Source organism: Quercus suber, unplaced genomic scaffold (genome assembly GCF_002906115.3).
Source record: "Quercus suber isolate HL8 unplaced genomic scaffold, Cork oak 2.0 scaffold_47, whole genome shotgun sequence".
NCBI lineage: Eukaryota > Viridiplantae > Streptophyta > Magnoliopsida > Fagales > Fagaceae > Quercus > Quercus suber.
The window spans coordinates 837,089-857,596 of record NW_027069512.1 but is presented as its reverse complement, the minus strand read 5'-3'; the positions used below and the strand labels follow the sequence as shown (position 1 = coordinate 857,596).

The 20,508-nt window shown below is 33.0% G+C and overlaps 2 protein-coding genes across 4 annotated transcripts; one reads left to right on the top strand and one right to left on the bottom strand.

The window, feature by feature from the left end:
- Window positions 1-167: 167 nt before the first annotated feature.
- LOC112032129 (large ribosomal subunit protein uL30w) lies at window positions 168-16,374 on the top strand. Of its 3 annotated transcripts, none has more exons than XM_065771657.1 (7): window positions 168-300; window positions 1,705-1,886; window positions 14,555-14,652; window positions 14,740-14,797; window positions 15,614-15,693; window positions 15,794-15,896; window positions 15,986-16,374. In XM_065771657.1, exons 2-7 carry the CDS (start codon window positions 1,707-1,709, stop codon window positions 16,199-16,201), a joined length of 735 nt encoding a protein of 244 aa, XP_065627729.1. In that variant the 5' UTR covers window positions 168-300; window positions 1,705-1,706; the 3' UTR covers window positions 16,202-16,374. The 3 variants fall into 3 exon arrangements, with proteins under 3 accessions (XP_065627729.1, XP_065627728.1, XP_065627727.1); XM_065771656.1 differs by having other exon boundaries at window positions 215-373; XM_065771655.1 differs by lacking the exons at window positions 168-300; window positions 1,705-1,886 and adding exons at window positions 12,314-12,446; window positions 14,278-14,459.
- On the bottom strand, window positions 3,505-5,200 carry LOC112032135 (large ribosomal subunit protein uL30x). Its single transcript, XM_024064892.2, has 5 exons — window positions 5,067-5,200; window positions 4,925-4,982; window positions 4,157-4,236; window positions 3,952-4,054; window positions 3,505-3,860 (listed from the first exon to the last, which is right to left on the bottom strand). Exons 2-5 carry the CDS (start codon window positions 4,970-4,972, stop codon window positions 3,645-3,647), a joined length of 447 nt encoding a protein of 148 aa, XP_023920660.2. The 5' UTR covers window positions 4,973-4,982; window positions 5,067-5,200; the 3' UTR covers window positions 3,505-3,644.
- Window positions 16,375-20,508: the final 4,134 nt, after the last annotated feature.

The following is a 20,508-nucleotide window of genomic DNA, read 5'->3' as shown; positions in this document are numbered from 1 at the left end:
AAGCCACGTAACAATTTCCCAAATGAAGTGGGTCTTGGACACTAACCTTATGGATATGGACGAAATAGACAAACAAATTAATAAAAAAAAAAAAATGACCAAAGCCCACGTGTCAAGTTTCCCCACAAGCAAAACGGGTCAATTGGGCAATGAGCTGCCCAAGCCCATAACCCAAACAAAACATCCACAGTTGCATCAACCCTACTACAAACCCTAGCTTCCCTCTTCTTCTTCTCTTTTTCACGGCCGAGAGAACCCTAAATTCTCAGTCCCTCTCTCTACGCACACATCAGAAGACCGGTGAGTTCCCTCTCAGATCTTCGATTTCAGATCAAACCCTAATCTTTATCCTTTCATTTATTTCTCAATCTAAGTAAGGTTTCATTTTGTTCTCGATCTGTTAAATTAGCATGTGGTTTCTTTGAATCTAGGGTTTGTGAATGTTATAAGCTTTGTGATTGTGTTTTCTGTTTGGGTGCTGGGAAATTTGTGGAATAGCGTGGAAAGTTAAGATTGTGTGGAGTTTGTAGTTGTATTAAGCTTTCTGGGCGTTCATTTTTTTTGTATGCTTATTGGTTGTTGAATCTTTTTTTGTTTTGTTTTATGTTTGGGAGGTGGGAAAATAATGGTAAAGCATGGAAATTGAAATTTTTGTTTAGTTTGTTGAAATATCACATTGAATAAACTATAGTCCTGTACTTGTTTGTTTTCTTTATATTATTTGGCCTTTTTATTTTTCATATTGGGAATAATAGATTCCTGTTATAGAGTTGATGTTTTGAATAACTGTCTTTTATAAGCATTATATTTGGGGGGTTTTATATAATAGACAACAGAATCAATATTTGATTAAGATAATTAAATGTGGTCGGATTATACCCAAACCTAGCAAATTTATAATTTGAACCTTGTTTGGTTGCTGGTAAGATTCAGAAAATTGTGAATTGATAGTATTATTTCTTTCCAGATATTTATTTGTTCAAGGCAAATTATTAGTATGAAGCTAATCCCTAGCGGCGAAGCTCATTTCTGGTGGTGGTTTAAATAAGTTCATTTTTTAGTCTATCATTTATCTGTGAATGCTTATCATAGTTTGTATTGGGTTCAATTTGGTTGTTTAATTTGCGTTTATTCATATATACTGTCATTTCTCTATTGAAAATTATAATAAGGCTATTCAATAATCTTTTTTCTTGTCATTTCTTGCCCGTGGTGAATGAAGAATGACTCTTATTGTTGTTTATTCTATTTACCATTTAATTTTTGGTTATTCAAAGGAGATAATGATAGAACTTCACATAATTATTGTGTTTTGTGGTATCAAAAACCGGAAATAATTATCAGTTCGACTGTGTCAATTATCTCTATGATGTACAGTTCCCAAATACACCATCGATCAAATAGGATCCTCTAATTCCTATTAAACCTATTACTATAGTACCAATTGAGAAGAATAGCGCTAAGTGTAGTGAAAGGATTTATGGTTTGAAATTTTAATTGTATGAAGTAGTGGTTGTTTTTGCAGTCTAATTTCGGAAGCAATGACACAGGATATCTTATTAAATATATGCTTGGAAGTGATAATGATCATTTATTATGTAGTGGACTTCTGGTTGATGCTCAAAATAAAATGTGCTCAAATAATCTTTGATATTTTCTTAGAACTTGTATAGTTTATTTCTTGATTAATCTTTGTTTCTGCAGAGATGGGTGAAGAGGCAGTCAAGACAGTGATTCCAGAGTCAGTGTTGAAGAAGAGGAAGAGGGAAGAAGAATGGGCATTGGCAAAGAAGCAAGATCTTGAGGCTACAAAAAAGAAAAATGCAGAAAACCGGAAGTTAATTTTCAATAGGGCCAAGCTGTACTCAAAGGAGTATGAAGAGCAGGTATGTATTAGTCATCTGTACTAATTGTTAGTGCATATTAAAATAAAATTTATGTTTTCTATTTAGAAAAGGAAATTAAATTATTAGTAATTTCATACAATTCATACAATTTCGAAGTGATTGTGTGCACTTTAAAAAAATATATATTTAGGTATAATTTAAATTTACTTCGGTGAAAGGAAAAAAAGGATTTAATAAAATGTTGATTGAATTTTTCTTGTTCATAAAATTTTTATTAAAATAGATTAAAACAATTTTTTTAATATATATTTTGGTATCATTGCAAAAATACCAAAAAAACACAAAAAATCCTATTTTCAGCAATGAGATTGCCAAATACAAAAAATGGGTACCAACAATTTCAGCAATACCAATGCTGAAATTGCTTCTCTCTCCTCCCCTTTCACAACATTTCTCTCTTACTTTTTTTTTTCACAATTTTGACAATACCATTGCTGAAATTCATCTCTCTCCTCAAACAACTCAATAACTTTGGACAGTTCATATATCATAAATAAACTCCATTTTTACAAATATTTAGCCAAAAGACTTAAAGTTGAGAGTATGAAACTTTTGTGAATAAGAAGTGTTTGATGTGTCTCAGATGGAGAGAAATAGCTTTTCGTGAATAAAGAAATGTAATAGAGTTGAGTTGCCTATTGTTTGGCTATGCATACTTGTTGAATACATCTTCTCACTTCCAAGTTTAGTTAATTTGAAGAAAGTCCAAATTTTGGAGCAAATATTTCTCTAGTTGTAGTAAATGCATTAGTGTAGGGACCACGTCAACAAGTTGTCTCCATCAACAAATTAAATCTCTTGTGCGCTAGGCGGCCCATCTGCTTGTGAGAGGCTGGTCTCATGCACTTAGCACATGAGATACCACCTCCCATCAACTCTATCCATGAACGTTGCTTGTTCTCTTTATTCTTTCTCATTAGACAGACTTCACTCCATCACTCCAACCTCTTATTTATTTATTTATGTATTTTTTTAAACCATCACTCCAACCTCAGTAAAGCACACCCACCAGTTAAAATTTCATAAATTTCTTCCCTCTTCGTAACCCTCTCTCCTTCCCTTTCCAACCCTATCTGGTGCCGCGTGGAGGAACTAAATCAGTTTGGTGCACCATTGGGTTCCATATAATTAGTAGAAATTTTAATTAACAGGCCAATTTCAAAAATTATTATAAGAGGGCCTCGTGCCACAAGCACATATGGCACCCTTTGGACATCTAGCTTGGGCCACCCTACTCTAGGAGTTGAGGGGAGCCCATTGGGCATTGATATTATGAATTTTGAAATTAAGAAAAAGTTAGCAAAAATCATATAAAATTACTGGAAGTAGTCACACATTCAACAAGATCAAGCTAACAGTCTCGAATTATCACTAAAAGGATGGAAAACTAACACTTTTTTTTTTTCAATAAATTAATAGACGGTATATTTGGTCGTATCTTTCGTAGAATTATTAGGACATTGTTAATAAGTCTAATTGGGCAATCGGACAGAGCATTTGAATGTCATGACTCACAACCAATCCCTTTTTTTTCCCTCTTAAAAAAAATTTCGTCTAATTTAACAACCCGAACTGTTAAAATAAAAACAAAGGTGTCTGAGCTTTAAAAAGTAATATATGAAATTGACCAAGTTCATAGAGGAAAATTGGTGTTCAGATTACTTCCTGAGATAACAAAAAAAAAAAAAAAAACAAAAACAAAACTCACTCTTCCAACTAACAAAATAGTGCAGTAGTCTAATTCATTCTCCTGATTAGCTCATTGATAAAATTCTCGCGATTTCCAGCGTCACCTCCCTCAACGTAGTGGTTCCTCTTCTTCTTTAAACCACCCAAGGGTGCCTTCAGCTTAAATGGCCACAGGAAGTTGTTTGCCTGCTTGAAGTGAGGTCCGACTGTCATTATCTCATGGATGAGATCTTCCGTGCAGATAATGCCATACTTACCCAGAGCCTGTGACAACATCATAGTGTATAAGCAACAAGTTAAAGCAAACACTTCCCTTTAGTCCTTTACAAAAAGGCAGTAGCCTGGAATTACAAACCTGTTCAACGATAGTGTTATCAGTCAGAGCAGTTCTCTGCTGGTTCAACTTTCCATATCCTCTCTTATAGATCAGTTCCCTCACACTCTTCAAGTTGGGATATCTATAAACATGAACATCCAGTTAATGAGAGATGATGTGAATTTTGAACTACAGATGTTTATGCAAGACAAATGAAAAGAGGGAGAGATAGAAAAATACACACCCATAAGTCACATAAGGCTCAACCCTCTGGAGCATATTCACCGTAGCCTTGTTCACTTTCAAAAATACACCATTGAATATCTGTTTTAAAGAAAATTAAAAAAAAAAGAATTAAATTAGCAGTCTTGTTTAAGAAATGTTTAATCAACCAGGCATTTTGTTAAACCATATAGACAAAAATACATCAAGCGAATACAACTTAAAGACATAACAATCACGATTAAATCAGCAGTCAACCAGACTAGGAAATAGTAATCAGTTTGCCATGATTGATAACACTGTTAAATAATTTTACTAATTTCCCTAATCATTCAATTTCATCATTTCAGTCAAAATATTAAAATAGTGAAAGATCATCATAGACTTTGATCCTAGATTAGATTGATGGGCCAATCACTGTACACTGAAGATGTGTTATCACTAATGCCAACAGTAACCCTACTAGAAATAGTGTCTACTTAATGCATATATAAAGATCTAAAAGGTCAAAATAAAAACGTGCTTACACCTAAACACCTTGACACTACATGTTTGAGCTTTACCTCAAAGATTTCTAGGCTATGACTCGAGGAACTTAAACTTAAATAGCTTAAAAACAAGAGTACATTTACTAAAAATACCTAGCAATAAGCATATAATCTGAACCTGCCTTAGCCTTCAAAAGGATATACTTAGCCTCATGACCAAGACAAAAACATAAATAAAACTACAATAACCAGATACCATTTTATAATACCATAAGGGGTGAGTCTCATGTAAATTGTAATACCTGTCTCAAACGCAAGAGCTGCAATATCTTTCTTGTCTTTGGGTGCATGGCATTGATACTGTAATTCCAAATTCCAAAATATAAGAACCTGGTGATCTCCATAAAGATTCATGTAACATAATAATCAAACAGGAAAACTTACCCACGAATGCGAATGATAAACAGGAGCTTCGCCTCTGGGTCAACATAAAACCCACCTTTCAACTTTGCCTCACGCTTCAACCTAATCAGCTCCTTCTCCTGAATAGCCCAAATAGATAAACAATAATTCAGGAATCATCAAAGCATAATACTCCAGTTTTATGAATCCCATCATAATATCCAATCAATATTAACAATATATAAACAAAAGAAAAGACACAAAAAAAATTATTTTTCAATACATTTTAAATAAGTCATTTATCAAAATGTAATTTAGCTTTCTTTTAAATCTTGGAAATTCTATATTATTGATTTTATACTAAATTTGCACTAATTTCTCTTACAATATACAAAATCAAATAGTAATTTAAAAATTCATATTTCCTTTCGTTATAGAACCTAATTTTGACAATTTATGATTGAAAATGCTTGTGTTGTAGTTATAGTACAAACAAAAAGATTAAGTATAAGTACAATTACTCTATAAATAAGAGGGTAAATTGCTGATATTTTAATCATTACCAATCATTTGGCAACATCCAAAAAAGAAATGGTGAAGAATAAAAAGAAGCGTACTTAAGATTTACCTACCATCCCATCAAAATTTTGATGGGAAAAAAGAAAGAAAAAGGAAACACACATTTGACACTGATACATATACATATAAGATCCAAAAACTAATTTAGAATGAAAATAAAATAATAAGTTTGTGTGAAGAACCTTAGGCTTCGTTTGGGAGTTTATAAGGAAATGGAATGAAATGATCATAAGAGAATGGAAAGGAATGAAATATATTCAAGTAAGGGAAATGAATGGAAAAGAATGAAATAGAATTAAATAAAGTAAACTTGATTGGATGTTTTTAAATAGAGGAGTGGAAAATAATGAAAATGAATGGAATGTAAGTAATCTTGTTTGGGAGTAATAAAGAGGCAATGGAATCAAATCGAATCATTTTATAACAATGCTACTATTAGACCTTTGTTTTAAAATAAATGATTGAATATAAAGGGATATTTTGAGAGTTTTAGTTAAAAATTCATTAAATCTAAATTCATTTTCTCCCAATTTCGGGAGAATGAAAATTTGAGGTTAAGGAAATAGAGAGGAATGAGTGATCCTTCTTACCCATTTCATTTCTCTCCACCTTTTCCACCCCCCCCCCCCTTGCTTAATCTCTTATTTCTTAGCTTGCCCTTCATTTTCTAAGGATTAGGAAAAGATTTTTCTTAATAAAGAATTTTTGCTTCACAAAACACAAAAGCACGCCACAAATGATTTTTTTATATAAAACTTTTATTTAGAAAAAGCCCACAAGTTATAACTATAAGCAAATTTTTTTTTTAATTTACTGTTTTAAATATTGTTTACGAAGTTAAAATTGAAATGTATAAACTTATATTTAGTAAAAAAATATTTGGTTTAAAGGGGTAGCCCATTGGACCAGAGGGCCATGGCCCTCTATTGTCTTGCTCTGTCTCATGGTCTGCTGTACGTGTTTTTATTTTTATTTTTATTTTTATATTAAATTATGGAATACAAATCCTCTGCACCATTTTTTATATTCTATTTTATATTCCACCAATCACAATTTGTGATATATTTATTTAATTTTCCTTATAGAATAGCCAAAGCTTAAATTGAAAAAAAAAATTTAAATTAAATACATGGCAAGTTTTAATTAGTGGAACATAAAGTAAAAGTAATATAGAGGATCAATACTATTTCAGCAATCTCATTGCCAAAATACCCACACACAAAAAAAGAAAAAAAAATCAATACTATTTTGGCAATCTCATTGCCAAAATAAAAAATAATTTTTTCCTCTCCCATTTTGATGTCATTGCCAAAATAGAAAAAATAAAATAAAATAAAATAAATAATCTCTCCTATTACGGCAATGAGATTGCCAAAAGACAAATTTTTTCCTCAACAATTTTGGCTTTTCCATTAACGAAATTGCTTTTTTCCTTCCTCTTTCTATCTTTCACATCATTTTTCTCTCTTCTCTTACTTTTTCTCACAATTTCAGCAACACTTCTCGAAATTCATCTCTCCTCAAACAACTAAATAACATTGAACACTACACATCACAAACAAACAAACTCTATCTTATCAATATTTACCCAAAAGAATCCAAGTCTCTGAGTATTTTGTAATATGAGTTTATGCAATGGATTCAGGTCTGTCTAACATCAAACACGTAATGACTACGAAGCAAGGACACACTGTATTTTAGGCAAAATTACAATTTAATTTATGACTTGGTCCATGACAATTTAGCCTATAAACTTTTAATTGATAACTCCAATGATTTTATTTTATAACTCCAATGTGTGATGGACCAAGTCATAAGTTAAATTGTAATTGATAACTCCAATGATTTTATTTTAGTCTCAACCTCATGCAACAAAGCATTAAAATTGAATAAACCATTCCTTAACTTATTAAGCATAATAAAACTCGAATAAACCACTCTTTAACTTATTGCTAAATTGGGTTGCACGTGCTACCCCTTTAGTGAGAAAATTAGATAGATTATTGTAGGGATATTAGGCCCGAAAGTTCGAGGAAAAAGAATTTCCATCATCAGAAACCGTATTACAAATAAAAGAGTTATTTTTGGCCATAAAAGCTCGTCGAGACAAGCCGAGAATAAATTTATCCTCGGCCAACTATAGCCGAGGTAAGGATGGATGGCTTGCTAAAGGCAAGAGAATCTCTCAGGAAGTTCTGTCGATATGAGTAGACATTGTAGAAATATTAGACCAAGAGAAGGCGTCAGATATCTTAGGAAGAAAGCTGTCACCACCGCATTTAATGTTTTGCAGTTACCTTCCTAGCTACATTAATGTGGAGAAGACCCCTGAACAGTGCAAAGTTGGCTGCCCCAAAGCCTATATGACCAAAGAGGGTGTCTGATAGGACAAGCACTCAAGTGGTAACACAGGTGATCAACAAGTGTAAAATCAATATGCTTTAGGAGGAACTATATAAGGAAAGAGTTCCTTCATGGAAAAGGGATTGAAAAGGGAGAAGAAAAACACACTATTATTTAAAGACTAAATTTGTAACCCTACTTGAGAATAATAAACAATAATAGTGTACCTCGGATTTGGCCGAGGACCAATTATCTTCAAGATAACCCTATTTCTTTTCGTTCTCCTATCATTTGAATCTACTCCAATGTTTGTTTGATCAACTATAGCCCAGTTTTCCTACCCATTCTCTATAAATTTATTGTTTTGGGCTTATTTGGGCTTAAGTCCTTCCACATAACGGATTACTAGCTCAAATCGTGCCATCACAATTTTTTTTTGAAAAAGTATGAATTCATGTACTTAAATTTAAAATAGTTATTTGAATATCTATTTATTATGACAATTTATTAGAACCTATTTACTAAAGGTAATATCTACTCACTAAAAAATGCTACTAAGAATGATAATGACTGTCATTATCTTTCCACAATATTTAAATTTTTGCAATGAATGATGATATATGCTACAATTTGAAATTTTTCATCAAATTAAATACTTGCAACCATTTACAACAAAGATTTTGTTATTCATACTTCCTTCTTTATCAATTTGTTTTATGAGCCTAACTACGATGTTTTGCTTACTTATATTTAATGAACAACATTTTAATCAAGAAAAGAAATTAAAAAAGAACAAGATAACAAAAGACATATGTCATCAAAGTTTTTATTAGATAAAATTATAGTCTAGAAGATTTAAACCTAATAAATTAGTGTTCTCTAGGTAACAAATAGAACACCATATATCACAATTCTAACTTTCTAAGTATGACTACCAGTCTACCACATAAAATTCAAAATACACGAAAAAAAATTTTGGGACATTAAAATTTAGTGGAAGTATTTTAGATATTGCACAATGGAATATTTTAAGAATTATAAGATTTCATTAGAATTTAATTAAGAGAATAACAATAGGGGTATATGCTCATTTACAAAATATAAAGGAGAAAATTATTCAAATTTAGTTTAGAGGAGAATGAAACTATCCCAAACATAATGGGGGAAAGCGATTTTTCACCAATTTTGTGTGTGTGTGTGTGTGTGTTTTAATATATATATATATATATAATAAAACTTCAAACAATGTGTTAAAAAAAATCAACCTAAAAAAACTATGCATAAAATAATGAATTTTGTCTCAACAAATTGACTAAACCAAAAAAGAAGTCTTGGAACACAACAAAATGTCATGATATTTTTACAGTACCTTTATTTTTAGCTATGATGGGTTCTAGTCTAATATTTTATTGTTTTATTTTAGAATAATACTACGTCTACAATATTTTCATAATAAATCCTAGGTGGTAAATTGTTACCGGTTTTAAACTGAGCTAATCACTTTAAACCATACATTAAAAAAAAAAAACCCAATTGAAGAAAATTGTGCCTAAAACAATGAATTTTGGCTTACCAAATTTAACTAAACCAAAAAAGAAGTTTAAGAACACAAAAAAAAATGTCACAACATTTACACAATACTTTTTATTTCTAGCTATGGTAGGTCTTGGTTTGATATTTTATTATTTTATTTTTGACGTCCACAACATTTTTACAATAAATCTTAAGTGACAAATTATTACTAATATAAAAATTGTGCATTAAAAAAAAATGGCAACACAAGAAAATTGTGCGTGAAGGCGTGAATTTTGGCTCACCCAATTTGACTAAACTAAAAAAGAAGTCTATAAATACAACAAAATATCATGACATATAACAATACTGTGTAGGAACATATAAATATCTAGAAGAAAAAACATAAAAGGCGCAAACAAAACTGGCTTACTGTGAAAGAAAAAAAAATGTGAGTTTTGCTCACCAAATTGAATAAACCAATGTTACTGTAGATTGAGCTATTAGCTCTTTTTATATAGTTAGTAGATACTACAACTAAAACTCAAAACTTGAAATCATTCAAAACTTTTTTCCATATTCCATGACTCAAACTCAAATTTTTTGAATTTTGAGTTATAAAAACTGAACCAAACACACTGAGTTTAGGTGAGGCTCATGAAATTTGAATTTTGGGCAATGGAAACTGAGTTTTGAGTTATAGAACTTAGAGCTTGTTTGGTTTGCCTTATTTTCATCATTCATCACTCATTTTCCATCACCCATTACTCACTTTTGGTGGGTCCCACACAAGGGAAATATGTTTTGCCAAGTTTTCAATCCCATAACTCAACAAAATGAGTAACGAGTTGCTGAAAATGAAAATAGATTTTGAGTGTTTTCGAGTTATAGAAAATGAGTTGCGATGATACTATTGTAATTTCACTCATCTTATGGGAGCCCCTGCTCTGTCTTTTCTAATCATGCCAACCCATAATTACTCCACTCCAACGGCTCTATCCCTCTTTCCATACCAGACTCTTTTTTCTTTCTATTTTCTTCCCAAATAGCAATCATCTCTTCCAAGAACTGAAGAATGCTCCTCTCGGTGGTCATAATATAAAAACATGACTTGAATCTCCCCATATTTCTCATACCAACTCTCCTTCTTCTTTTCTTTTTTTCTTCTTCACTTCACACTTGCTTCTCTCTTTCTTTCTCTCCTAACTTCCTTTAAAACTTTCTCTCTCATCTCCTTCTCATCTGCAACTACAACCCAAAGTTCCCTCTAGGTTTTCTCCTCTTCTTCTCATCTTCAACCTAAAGGTCCCAAACACTGGCCAAGCCTCCATGGCTAGATATGTCACAACCACCATTAGAGGTGGTCTGATCCCTCCATTTGCTACTCTAACTCTTCTTCTCTTTCTCGCTACTCAACTTCAAAACCCATGGTCAAAGCTTGAGAGCTCCAACCTCTCATCCTTTCTAGATCAATACCTTTAGGTTGAAGCCCTCAAGTTCCCCTCTCCTATCCCCTCTATCTCTATTTCTTTTTTTCTTTACCTATGGTAGAAAATCCCTCTCCATATTGTGGTTGTTTGTGGGTTTGGGGATTTGGTTGATTTAGGTTTAAGGATTTGGAAAATGGAATATTGATTTGGGTATTTGTGGCTTTATGTTTGTATGTTTATGAGTTTTGTATCCATGGGTTTTGATTTGGGTATTTGTGGGTTTATGTTTGTATCTTTCATTTGTATTTAAGGTAGAATTGTTTTTGTTGATATGTGTGTACATGAGATATCTTTGTGTTTATGAGCTGGGATTGTGTTATGTTCTTTATTTTGATGTGTGGGGGAGAGCAAAATGAAAGAGGAAGAGGACAGTTTCAGAGAGAAAAATGAAAGAGAAGTGGGGGGAGAGAGAAAATAACGTATATATATATATATATATATATGTGGGCTCTACATCTTTTGAGTTAAAATTGAGTTTTTAAATTGGAAAATAAACCCAATATTTGTGCCAAACACATTGTTAAGTGAATTAAGAAAAAATAGAGAATAGGATATGAGATATATGTTAGAAGTTTGAGTTATGAGAATTGAGTTTTGAGTGAAATGCACAAACCAAACCTGCCCTTAGTAAACCAAACACCCTCTTATTTTGACACTAAAATTTAGAATCAAGAATTATTCAAAAATATTGATAATTAAAAAATATATAATATTCAAGTTAAAAGAAAGTCTATTTTTATCCTTGTTTGTGATGGTAGGAGTCTAATGATATCAATGGCAATATGTGTCCTTCCAATTTGACCAAATTAAACCCCACTCCACTTATGGTTAAGTTGGGTTAGTTGATTTTTATTTAAAAAAAAAAAATCAAACTATAGGTGGCGTTGGGTTTAGTTAAGTCAAGTTAAATGGACACGTTTGTCTTTTACCTTAAAAAAAAGTTGAGAGGACACATGTCACAATTTTAAAGTAATTTGAAGTAGTTTAGAGAAAATATTTTTCCTATATCATTTTGCAAAAGGATTTATTGAGTATTTAAAAGACCAAAGGCCGTGAGTTCCTGCTAGCTCAACCGGTAAAGTCTCTGATGGTTGAACAAGAGATTAAAGGTTCAATCCTCGCCTATACCAAAAACTGATTAGTGTCTTAATCTGATAATAAAAGTTATTATTAGAAGCGGACGACATAGATTAAAAAAAAAAAAAAACCACCAAAGGCCATGCACCAATTTCCCTTGTACACTTACTTTAGGGCTATGGACCAAATAGACTAACAAATATAAAAAGACCAAAGCCCACGTATCAATTTCCCACAAGCAAATCTGATCTATTGGGCAATGAGCTGCAAAAGCCCATAACCCAAACAAAACATACCAAGCCCACGCATCAACCCTACTACAAAACCCTAGCTTCCCTCTTCGCCTTCTTTTTATCACGGCCGAGAGAAAACCCTAAATTCTCATTGCCTCTCTACGCACACATCAGAAGACCAAACTTCGGTGAGTTCCCTTTCACATATTTGATTTCAACTCAAATCCTAATCTGAATCCTTTCATTTCTTTCTCAATCGAAGTAATGTTTCATTTTGTTCTCGATCTTTTAAATTAGCTTGTGGTTTCTATAAATCCAGGGTTTGTGAATGTTTTAAGCTTTGTGGGTGTTCACATTTTGTTGTATGCTACTTGGGTTTTGATTATTTTTTCTGGTTGGGTGCTAATAGCGTGGAAAGTTAAGATTTTGTGGAGTTTGTAGTTGTATTAAGCTATTCCTACAGTACCCATTGAGAAGAATAGCGCTAAGTGCAGCGAAAAGGATTTATGGTTTTAATTTTTATTTGTCTGAAATCGTGATTGTTTTTGCAGTCTAATTTTGGAAGCAATGACACAGGATGTGATAATGATCATATATTATGTAGTAGACCTATGATCGATGTTCAAAATCTAATGTGCCGGAATAATATTTGATTTTTGCTTAGAACTTGGGTAGTTTATTTCTTGATTAATATTTTTATGTAGTTTGTTGAAATATCATATAGAATAAACGATAGCGTTGTACTTATTTATGTTCTTTATTTTATTTGGCCTTTTTTTTTTGCATAGTTCTTTGTTGGGAATAATAGATTCCTATTATAGAGTTGATTTTTCGAGGACTGTTTCCCCATTTGCTTTCTAGGAGAGCTAAGTGTTCACATTATGTTTCAAGTTTTATTTTGCATTTGGGAGTTGGGAAAATAATGGTAAAGCATGGAAATTGAAATTTTTGTTTAGTTTGTTGAATTATCACATTGAATAAACTATAGTCTTGTACTTATCTATGTTCTTTATATTATTTGGCCTTTTTATTTTGCATAATTCTTTGTTGGGAATAATAGATTCCTATAATCCTATTAGGAGGGCTAAGTGAAACCCGAGTTTTGAATAACTTTATCTTTTGTAACCATTATATTTGTGGGGGTTTAATCTCATTGGCAACAGAAATAATATTTGATTAAGATAATTAAATGTGCTAGGATTACACCCTTACCTAGAAAAATTATAATTTGAACCTAGTTTGGTTGCTGGTAAAATTCAGGAATTGTGAATTGGTAGTATTATTTCATTCCAGATATTTATGTGTTCATGGCAAATTATTAGTATGAAGCTAATCCATAGTGGTGAAGCTGATATCTGGTGGTGGTTTAAATAAATTCATTTTTTAGTCTATCATTTATCTGTGAATGCTTATCATAGTTTGTATTGGGTTCAATTTGGTTGTTTAATTTGCGTTTATTCATTTATACTGTCATTTCTCTATTGCAAATTATAATAAGGCTATTCAATAATCTTTTTTCTTGTCTTTTCTTGCCCATGGTGAATGAAGAATGAGTCTTATTGTTGTTTATTCTATTTTCCATTTAATTTTTGATTATTCAAAGGAGATAATGATAGAACTTCACATAATTATTTTGTTTTGTGGTATCAAAAACTGGAAATAATTATCAGTTCGACTGTGTCAATTATCTCTATGATGTACGGTTCCCAAATAAGCCATCAATCAAATAGGATCCTCTAATTCCTATTAAACCTATTACTATGGTACCAATTGAGAAGAATAGCACTAAGGATTTAGGGTTTGAATTTTTATTTGTCTGAAGTAGTGGTTGTTTTTGCAGTCTAATTTTGGAAGCAATGACACAGGAAATCTTATTAAATATATGCTTGGAAGTGATAATGATCATATATTATGTAGTAGACCTCTAATTGATGTTCAAAGTATAATGTGCTGAAATAATCTTTGATATTTTCTTAGAACGTGTATAGTTTATTTCTTGATTAATCTTTGTTTCTGCAGAGATGGGTGAAGAGGCAGTCAAGACAGTGATTCCAGAGTCAATGTTGAAGAAGAGGAAGAGGGAAGAAGAATGGGCATTGGCAAAGAAGCAAGATCTTGAGGCTACAAAAAAGAAAAATGCAGAAAACCGGAAGTTGATTTTCAATAGGGCCAAGCTGTACTCAAAGGAGTATGAAGAGCAGGTATGTATTAGTCATCTGTACTAATTGTTAATGCATACTGGAGTATTATGTTTTGATGTTTCCTTCATAATTGATTATCTATTTGAGCTATTCAGGAGAAGGAGCTGATTAGGTTGAAGCGTGAGGCTAAGTTGAAAGGTGGGTTTTATGTTGACCCAGAGGCGAAGCTCCTGTTTATCATTCGCATTCGTGGGTAAGTTTTCCTGTTTGATTATTCCATTACATGAATCTTTATGGTAGATCACCAGGTTCTTATATTTTTTGAATTTGGAACTTACAGTATCAATGCCATGCACCCAAAGACAAGAAAGATCTTGCAGCTCTTGCGCTTGAGACAGGTATTACATGAAACTCATCCCTGATGGTATTATAAAATGGTATCTGGTTGTTGTAGTTTCTATTTATGTTTTTGTCTTGGTCATGACGGTAAATATATCCTTTTGAAGTCTAAGGAGGTTCAGGCTATATGCTTATTGTACTGGGTAGTTTTAGTAAAAGTACTCTTATTTTTTAAGCTATTTAAGTCTAAGCTCCTTGAGTCATAGCTAGAAATCTTCGAGGCAAAAAGCTCAAACATCTAGTTTCAAGGTGTTTGGGTGTAAGCACTTTTTTTGTTTTGACTTTTGTGATCTTTATATAAGCCTTAAGTAGACACTATTTGTAGTAGGGTTACTGTTCAATAGTTTAAACTTGAAGCCCTTTGTTGAGAGGATTATAATAAGCTTATCTGAAACTATGCCTGATTCTTTTATTCTGAAAGCTGGGACTTGGTGACTGTGGACTTAAAAAATGGAACCTGTTTGGTATTAGTGATAACACATCTTCAGTTTACAGTGATTGGCTGATTAGTAATCTAGGCCAGAAGTATATGATGATCTTTCAATTTTTTAATATGTTTGACTGAAATGATGAAATTAAATGACTAGGGAAATTTGTAAAATTATTTAACCAGTGTTATCAATTATGGCAAACATGATTACTATTTCCTAGTCTGCTTGAGTGCTATTTAATCATGATGGTTATTTCTTCAAGTTCTATTTGCTTGATGTATTTTTGTCTATGTTGTTTAACAAAATGCCTTGTTGATTAAACATATTTCTTAAACAAGACTGCTAATTTCGTTCATCTTTCTTTTTTAATTTTCTTTAAAACAGATCTTCAATGGTGTATTTTTGAAAGTGAACAAGGCTACAGTGAATATGCTCCAGAGGGTTGAGCCTTATGTGACTTATGGGTGCGTATTTTCCTCTCTCCCTCTGGTCATTTTCCTTGCATAAACATGTGTAGTTCAAAATTTACATCATCTCTTATTAACTGGATGTGCATGTTTATAGATATCCCAACTTGAAGAGTGTGAGGGAACTGATCTATAAGAGAGGATATGGAAAGTTGAACCAGCAGAGAACTGCTTTGACTGATAACGCCATCGTTGAACAGGTTTGTAATTCCAAGCTGAAGCTACTGCTGTTTTATAAAGGGAGGTTTTTGCTTGAACTTGTTTCTTATATGCTATGATGTTGTCACAGGCTCTGGGTAAGTACGGCATTATCTGCACGGAAGATCTCATCCATGAGATAATGACAGTTGGACCTCACTTCAAGCAGGCAAACAACTTCCTGTGGCCATTCAAGCTGAAGGCACCCTTGGGTGGCCTAAAGAAAAAGAGGAACCACTATGTTGAGGGAGGTGATGCCGGAAATCGCGAGAATTTCATCAATGAGCTAATCAGGAGAATGAATTAGACTACTGCACTATTTTGTTAGTGAGGAGTGAGGTTTTAATTTTTATTTTTGTTACTGGCTTCTGGAAGTAATCTAAACGCCAATTTTCCTCTCTGAACTTAGACAATCTCACATATATTGTTTTTAAATATCAGAACTAGTAAATGGTGTCTACCTTTGTTTTTATTTTAACAGATTGGGGTGTTAAATTTCCTTTTTTAAGAGGTAGAAAAAAAGGACTGGTTGAGTTGTGACATTCAAATGCTGTGTCTGATTGGCCAATTAAATTTATTAACAATGTCCGAATAGTTCTCCAAAAGATACAACCAAATATAACGTCTATTAATTTCTTGAATAAAAAAGTATCAGTTTTCCATCCATCAATTTTATATGATATTCGGCTACTTTTTCTTAATTTCAAAATTAATAATTCCAATGGGCTTCCCTCAACTTCTAGATTAGGGTTGCCCAAAGTAGATGTCGAAAGTGCCCTCAATTGTGGCTCGAGGCCCTCTTCTAATAAATTTTGACATTGGCCTGATAATTAATTAAAATTTTCTACTAATTATATGGAACCCAATGATGCACCAAATCAAGGCTTTATTTTTCCTGGGGGCTGTCTTCAACCTCCACTAGCTGGGGCTTTCCTAAACCCTAACCACTTGGAAAATTTATTCTGTTACCAAAATTTAGATTCAAGAATCATTCGAAAATACCGTAAATTAAAAAATATATTATTCAAGTTAAAGAAAGTCTATTTCAATCCTTTTGTGATGGTAGGAGGTCTAATGTCACACCAATGGTGCCATTGAAAATCCGCTTGAGCAATGCAATCAAGGGCAAGTTCAAAACTATTAAGGTTTATGGACACTCTGCAAAAATGATGTAAAACTTCATTGGATTATGGAGAGCCCGAAAAAGACCATTTGGTTATGAATCTTATGATACTAATGAAGGAAAAGGAAGGTATAAATGATTACACATTGAAATAATCAAATTTGGGTTCATATATATAATATATCTCTTGGTAAGATGAAGCAGAATAAAAAATAAAAATAAAAATTCACATGTAGGCGTTATTGCATTGGAATGGGATCAACCGTTGCTCTTTTTTTCTTTCTTTTTTTTTCTTTTTTTCATGTTCTCCCCTATGTACTCGCTAGCATTAACTCAAAATGTTGGTCAAATGTAAGAGAAATAATTACGAGCTTTTAGTTGGTCTCCATAGACTAAGCATTGGGGTTAGGTGATGGAGCGAAATTAATAAAGAGTATGTATGAGAAGACAGACAGTGAATGGTTGGCCATAAGGAGCATTTATTATGTGTGTTATATCTTTTCTGCTTTATCATAGTCTATCCAATGGTGCATTGGGTTGCCACTTAAGAGGTCCAAGCTTATATTCTTCCCTTCTTTATTAGGAATGTATAATGCAGGAGCTGATTCAACTGATATCATGCTGTTCACGTCAATTCCCACATAGTTTAAATTTATATCTAGTAACTCAGGATTCAGAAGAGCATCAAGCTCTATGGCTATTATGTGGTTTGCTGGAAGGCCATCATCTTTGGAATTGAGGAGTCCCAGAAACTGACTTGCTACAGCATGGGTGAAGTCCCAAGAGGGAGTGACGGTGAAGGTTCCTTTTGGCTTTTTGTCCTTTCAAAGTCAGAGATTCTTCTGGTCTTTTGCCCATGCCAAAGCCTCAGTTGCTGGAGTTTTCAAGTCATAAAGCTCCTACACCACCATTCCAATGCATGCTTCTGAAGATTCTCAATATGGTGCATATTTGGTTTCTTTTGGCACTAAAGGACAATAATGATGTGGCCTAGACTCTTGAAATAAAGGCGTAGACTTTTGAGTAGAAGGTTTTTGAACTCTCCGTATTCCTCTCATGATTCTCCAAAAATTTGGAGTCAAAAAGAAAGAAAGACTCACTTTTTCACTATTAACCTGTTACTGTTCACTCCGAATTTTTGCCACTCCGAATTTTTGCCTATTTAAGGGAGGTTGTCCCTTATGTTGAAAACAAAATGTTTGGTAGAATGTTTTAGAATTCTCTCCCTAGAAAACCTTTTTCCCTTAGAAGCTTTCCTTTGAGTTAGAGAATTCCTACTACCTTGTTTCTACTACTACTTCCCTACAAATATTATAACTAGGACTAGTTCAAATTTTGTAACTGTTAACCTGTTCTGAGATCTTGTAACTACTACTACTATAAGTGTTTTGTAGTATTTTCAATAACAAGTATTATTCAATTTTATGTTTATTATACTATTTGTTGTTACCGCCACCTTGAACGGATTACCGCCATACCGAACGGTTTTAAAGGCCATGACCCTTCCAAATTTGGTATTTGAGGAACTATTGCAGAGTTTGTGGAAAATGAAAGAGATGGGGTTAAACTGGAAGTAGAAGTTGTGTTGAATTTTAAAGGGAGTGGGTGGAAAGCATAACCATTTGTTGGTTTGAAGTGTTGGTTAGTTGCAATAGACCATTGGGGTGGATTTTTGCAATTCCATCTAGATGTAGATTGGCTTGAAGGAAGCCATTATAGATGAAGTTAACATCTTGAGCAAATTTCAATGGAATACTAATAAAGTAGAGGATTATCAGAAAAGGAGGTGATGTAAGAACTGTAGCCATTTAAGAAAAGTGGGAAAAGGTGCTGGTTTTGTAGAAAAAGGTAGATTTTCAGAGGCAATTTTGAAGGATTTCAAAAAGTTTAGGTGCTGGTTTTGTATAATACAGTGGGTTGTATAATATTATATTTGACTCACTGTATTTCTTATGCAAAACCCTTTGATGGGAACGCGTAATTGTATTGAACTGAATAGGAAAGTAGTCGTCATATGGGCTTTACACTAGACTGCTATGACCGAGCAAATTTCAATGATTTTTTTTTTCTTTGGATTCAATAGTATAAGCCAAAATGTCAGCATCTTAGTTCCCATAGCCATAGTGAACTTATCAATTACCCCCACAATGGGTGTAGAAAATCAACAGCAAAATATGATTTCTTTTTCTTTTTTACTTTCCAAATTTTATTTTATTTTTTCCTTCAAATGTGACAGATCGACTTCTTATACCAATTTGATCTGTTACAAGCGTTCAAAAGTTAATACAGAAATTTATTTAGACAGTGGCACTTGATAATAGATTAAATGCTTTTGAAGTGAATTCTTTTTGTAGAAATAACTTGTATAGACTGGCAACATGTTAGAAGATGCGGTCATCTTTAATTTGGATTTTTCAGGTAGTGGTCTTATCCTTTTACTAAATGTTCCTTCATTTTTTGAGATTAAACGGTAGAAATTTTTATTCAAAACAAAGCAAACTATACACTAGGAGCAAACTTGCTCAGTACAAGATGGAGACATCTCCAATTGGAAGGCTTCTGAAACACTATCAAATCTCTTGCATATGATCGACATGCTCTAGAGCAGTTACAATATCTACCTAGTCTACCATCAAAAAATCACAACTACGTTCCCATATATTTATCTATCTGTATAGAATTAAGAAGAAAAGGGGGGCATTCCTCCACCCAAATTCCTATAGAATTTCTCTTGAGAGCTTCCTTTGCTATTACATGAGCTACTTGATTATATAAAGAATTTGTAAAACTAAAAACAACTTTTCTGAAAGTGTGATGCTCTCCACTGGATGTCTTCAACCAATGTTCCAAAAGGGGCAAGACATTTCTCTGGATTTTGTAGAGCTAGGAATATATCTGCCCAGTCACCTTCAATCATGATATCATACAAACTCAAGTCAGCAGCAAAAGATAGAGCAAGTAGGGCAGCTTCAGCCATGAGTTGCACTTTGTCTCCATAATTCTGGAATTTTGTACAGCAACCCCAATTGTCTCACCTTCACCATCTCTGATTATAATGCCCATGCCTCTAGTAGTTGGCTCATTCTTCTTTTTTTCAATGGCAATGTTAATCTTGTATAGATGGGATGGAGGGGGTTCCTATTTATTACTTTGAGCATGTGGTACAGCTCTCCTTAAGTCCAGATTATCTAGGAAGTCTGTAGTATACGCTGCTGCTCTTTAGGTGATTTGAGTTGGAGAACTATGCTTTTGGTCCCACACTAGTTCATTCTGAGCATTCCATATCATACATGATATAGTGAAGATCAACTGGACAATAGACTTCTCTAATTTACTCAAAACCAAAGCCACAAAATCAGTAACATTTTTAATACCTGCGTACTCCCTTCCGGAGGCCCCTGGAGTCATCTTCCATACAGCTTGGGCTACTTCGCAGGAGTACATCACATGGCCTCCTCTTGACACAAAGGACATGTTAAGTGATAGACATT

Excerpts from the sequence above, each read along its gene's own strand:
- LOC112032129 (XM_065771657.1), top strand. The coding sequence starts at position 1,707 with ATGGGTGAAGAGGCAGTCAAGACAGTGATTCCAGAGTCAGTGTTGAAG. Across the intron at positions 14,798-15,613 it reads AGCTCTTGCGCTTGAGACAG|ATCTTCAATGGTGTATTTTT; the intron begins GTATTACATGAA and ends TCTTTAAAACAG. Across the intron at positions 15,897-15,985 it reads ATAACGCCATCGTTGAACAG|GCTCTGGGTAAGTACGGCAT; the intron begins GTTTGTAATTCC and ends ATGTTGTCACAG.
- LOC112032135 (XM_024064892.2), bottom strand. The coding sequence starts at position 4,972 with ATGCACCCAAAGACAAGAAAGATATTGCAGCTCTTGCGTTTGAGACAG. Across the intron at positions 4,237-4,924 it reads AGCTCTTGCGTTTGAGACAG|ATATTCAATGGTGTATTTTT; the intron begins GTATTACAATTT and ends TCTTTAAAACAG. Across the intron at positions 4,055-4,156 it reads GAGCCTTATGTGACTTATGG|ATATCCCAACTTGAAGAGTG; the intron begins GTGTGTATTTTT and ends TCATGTTTATAG.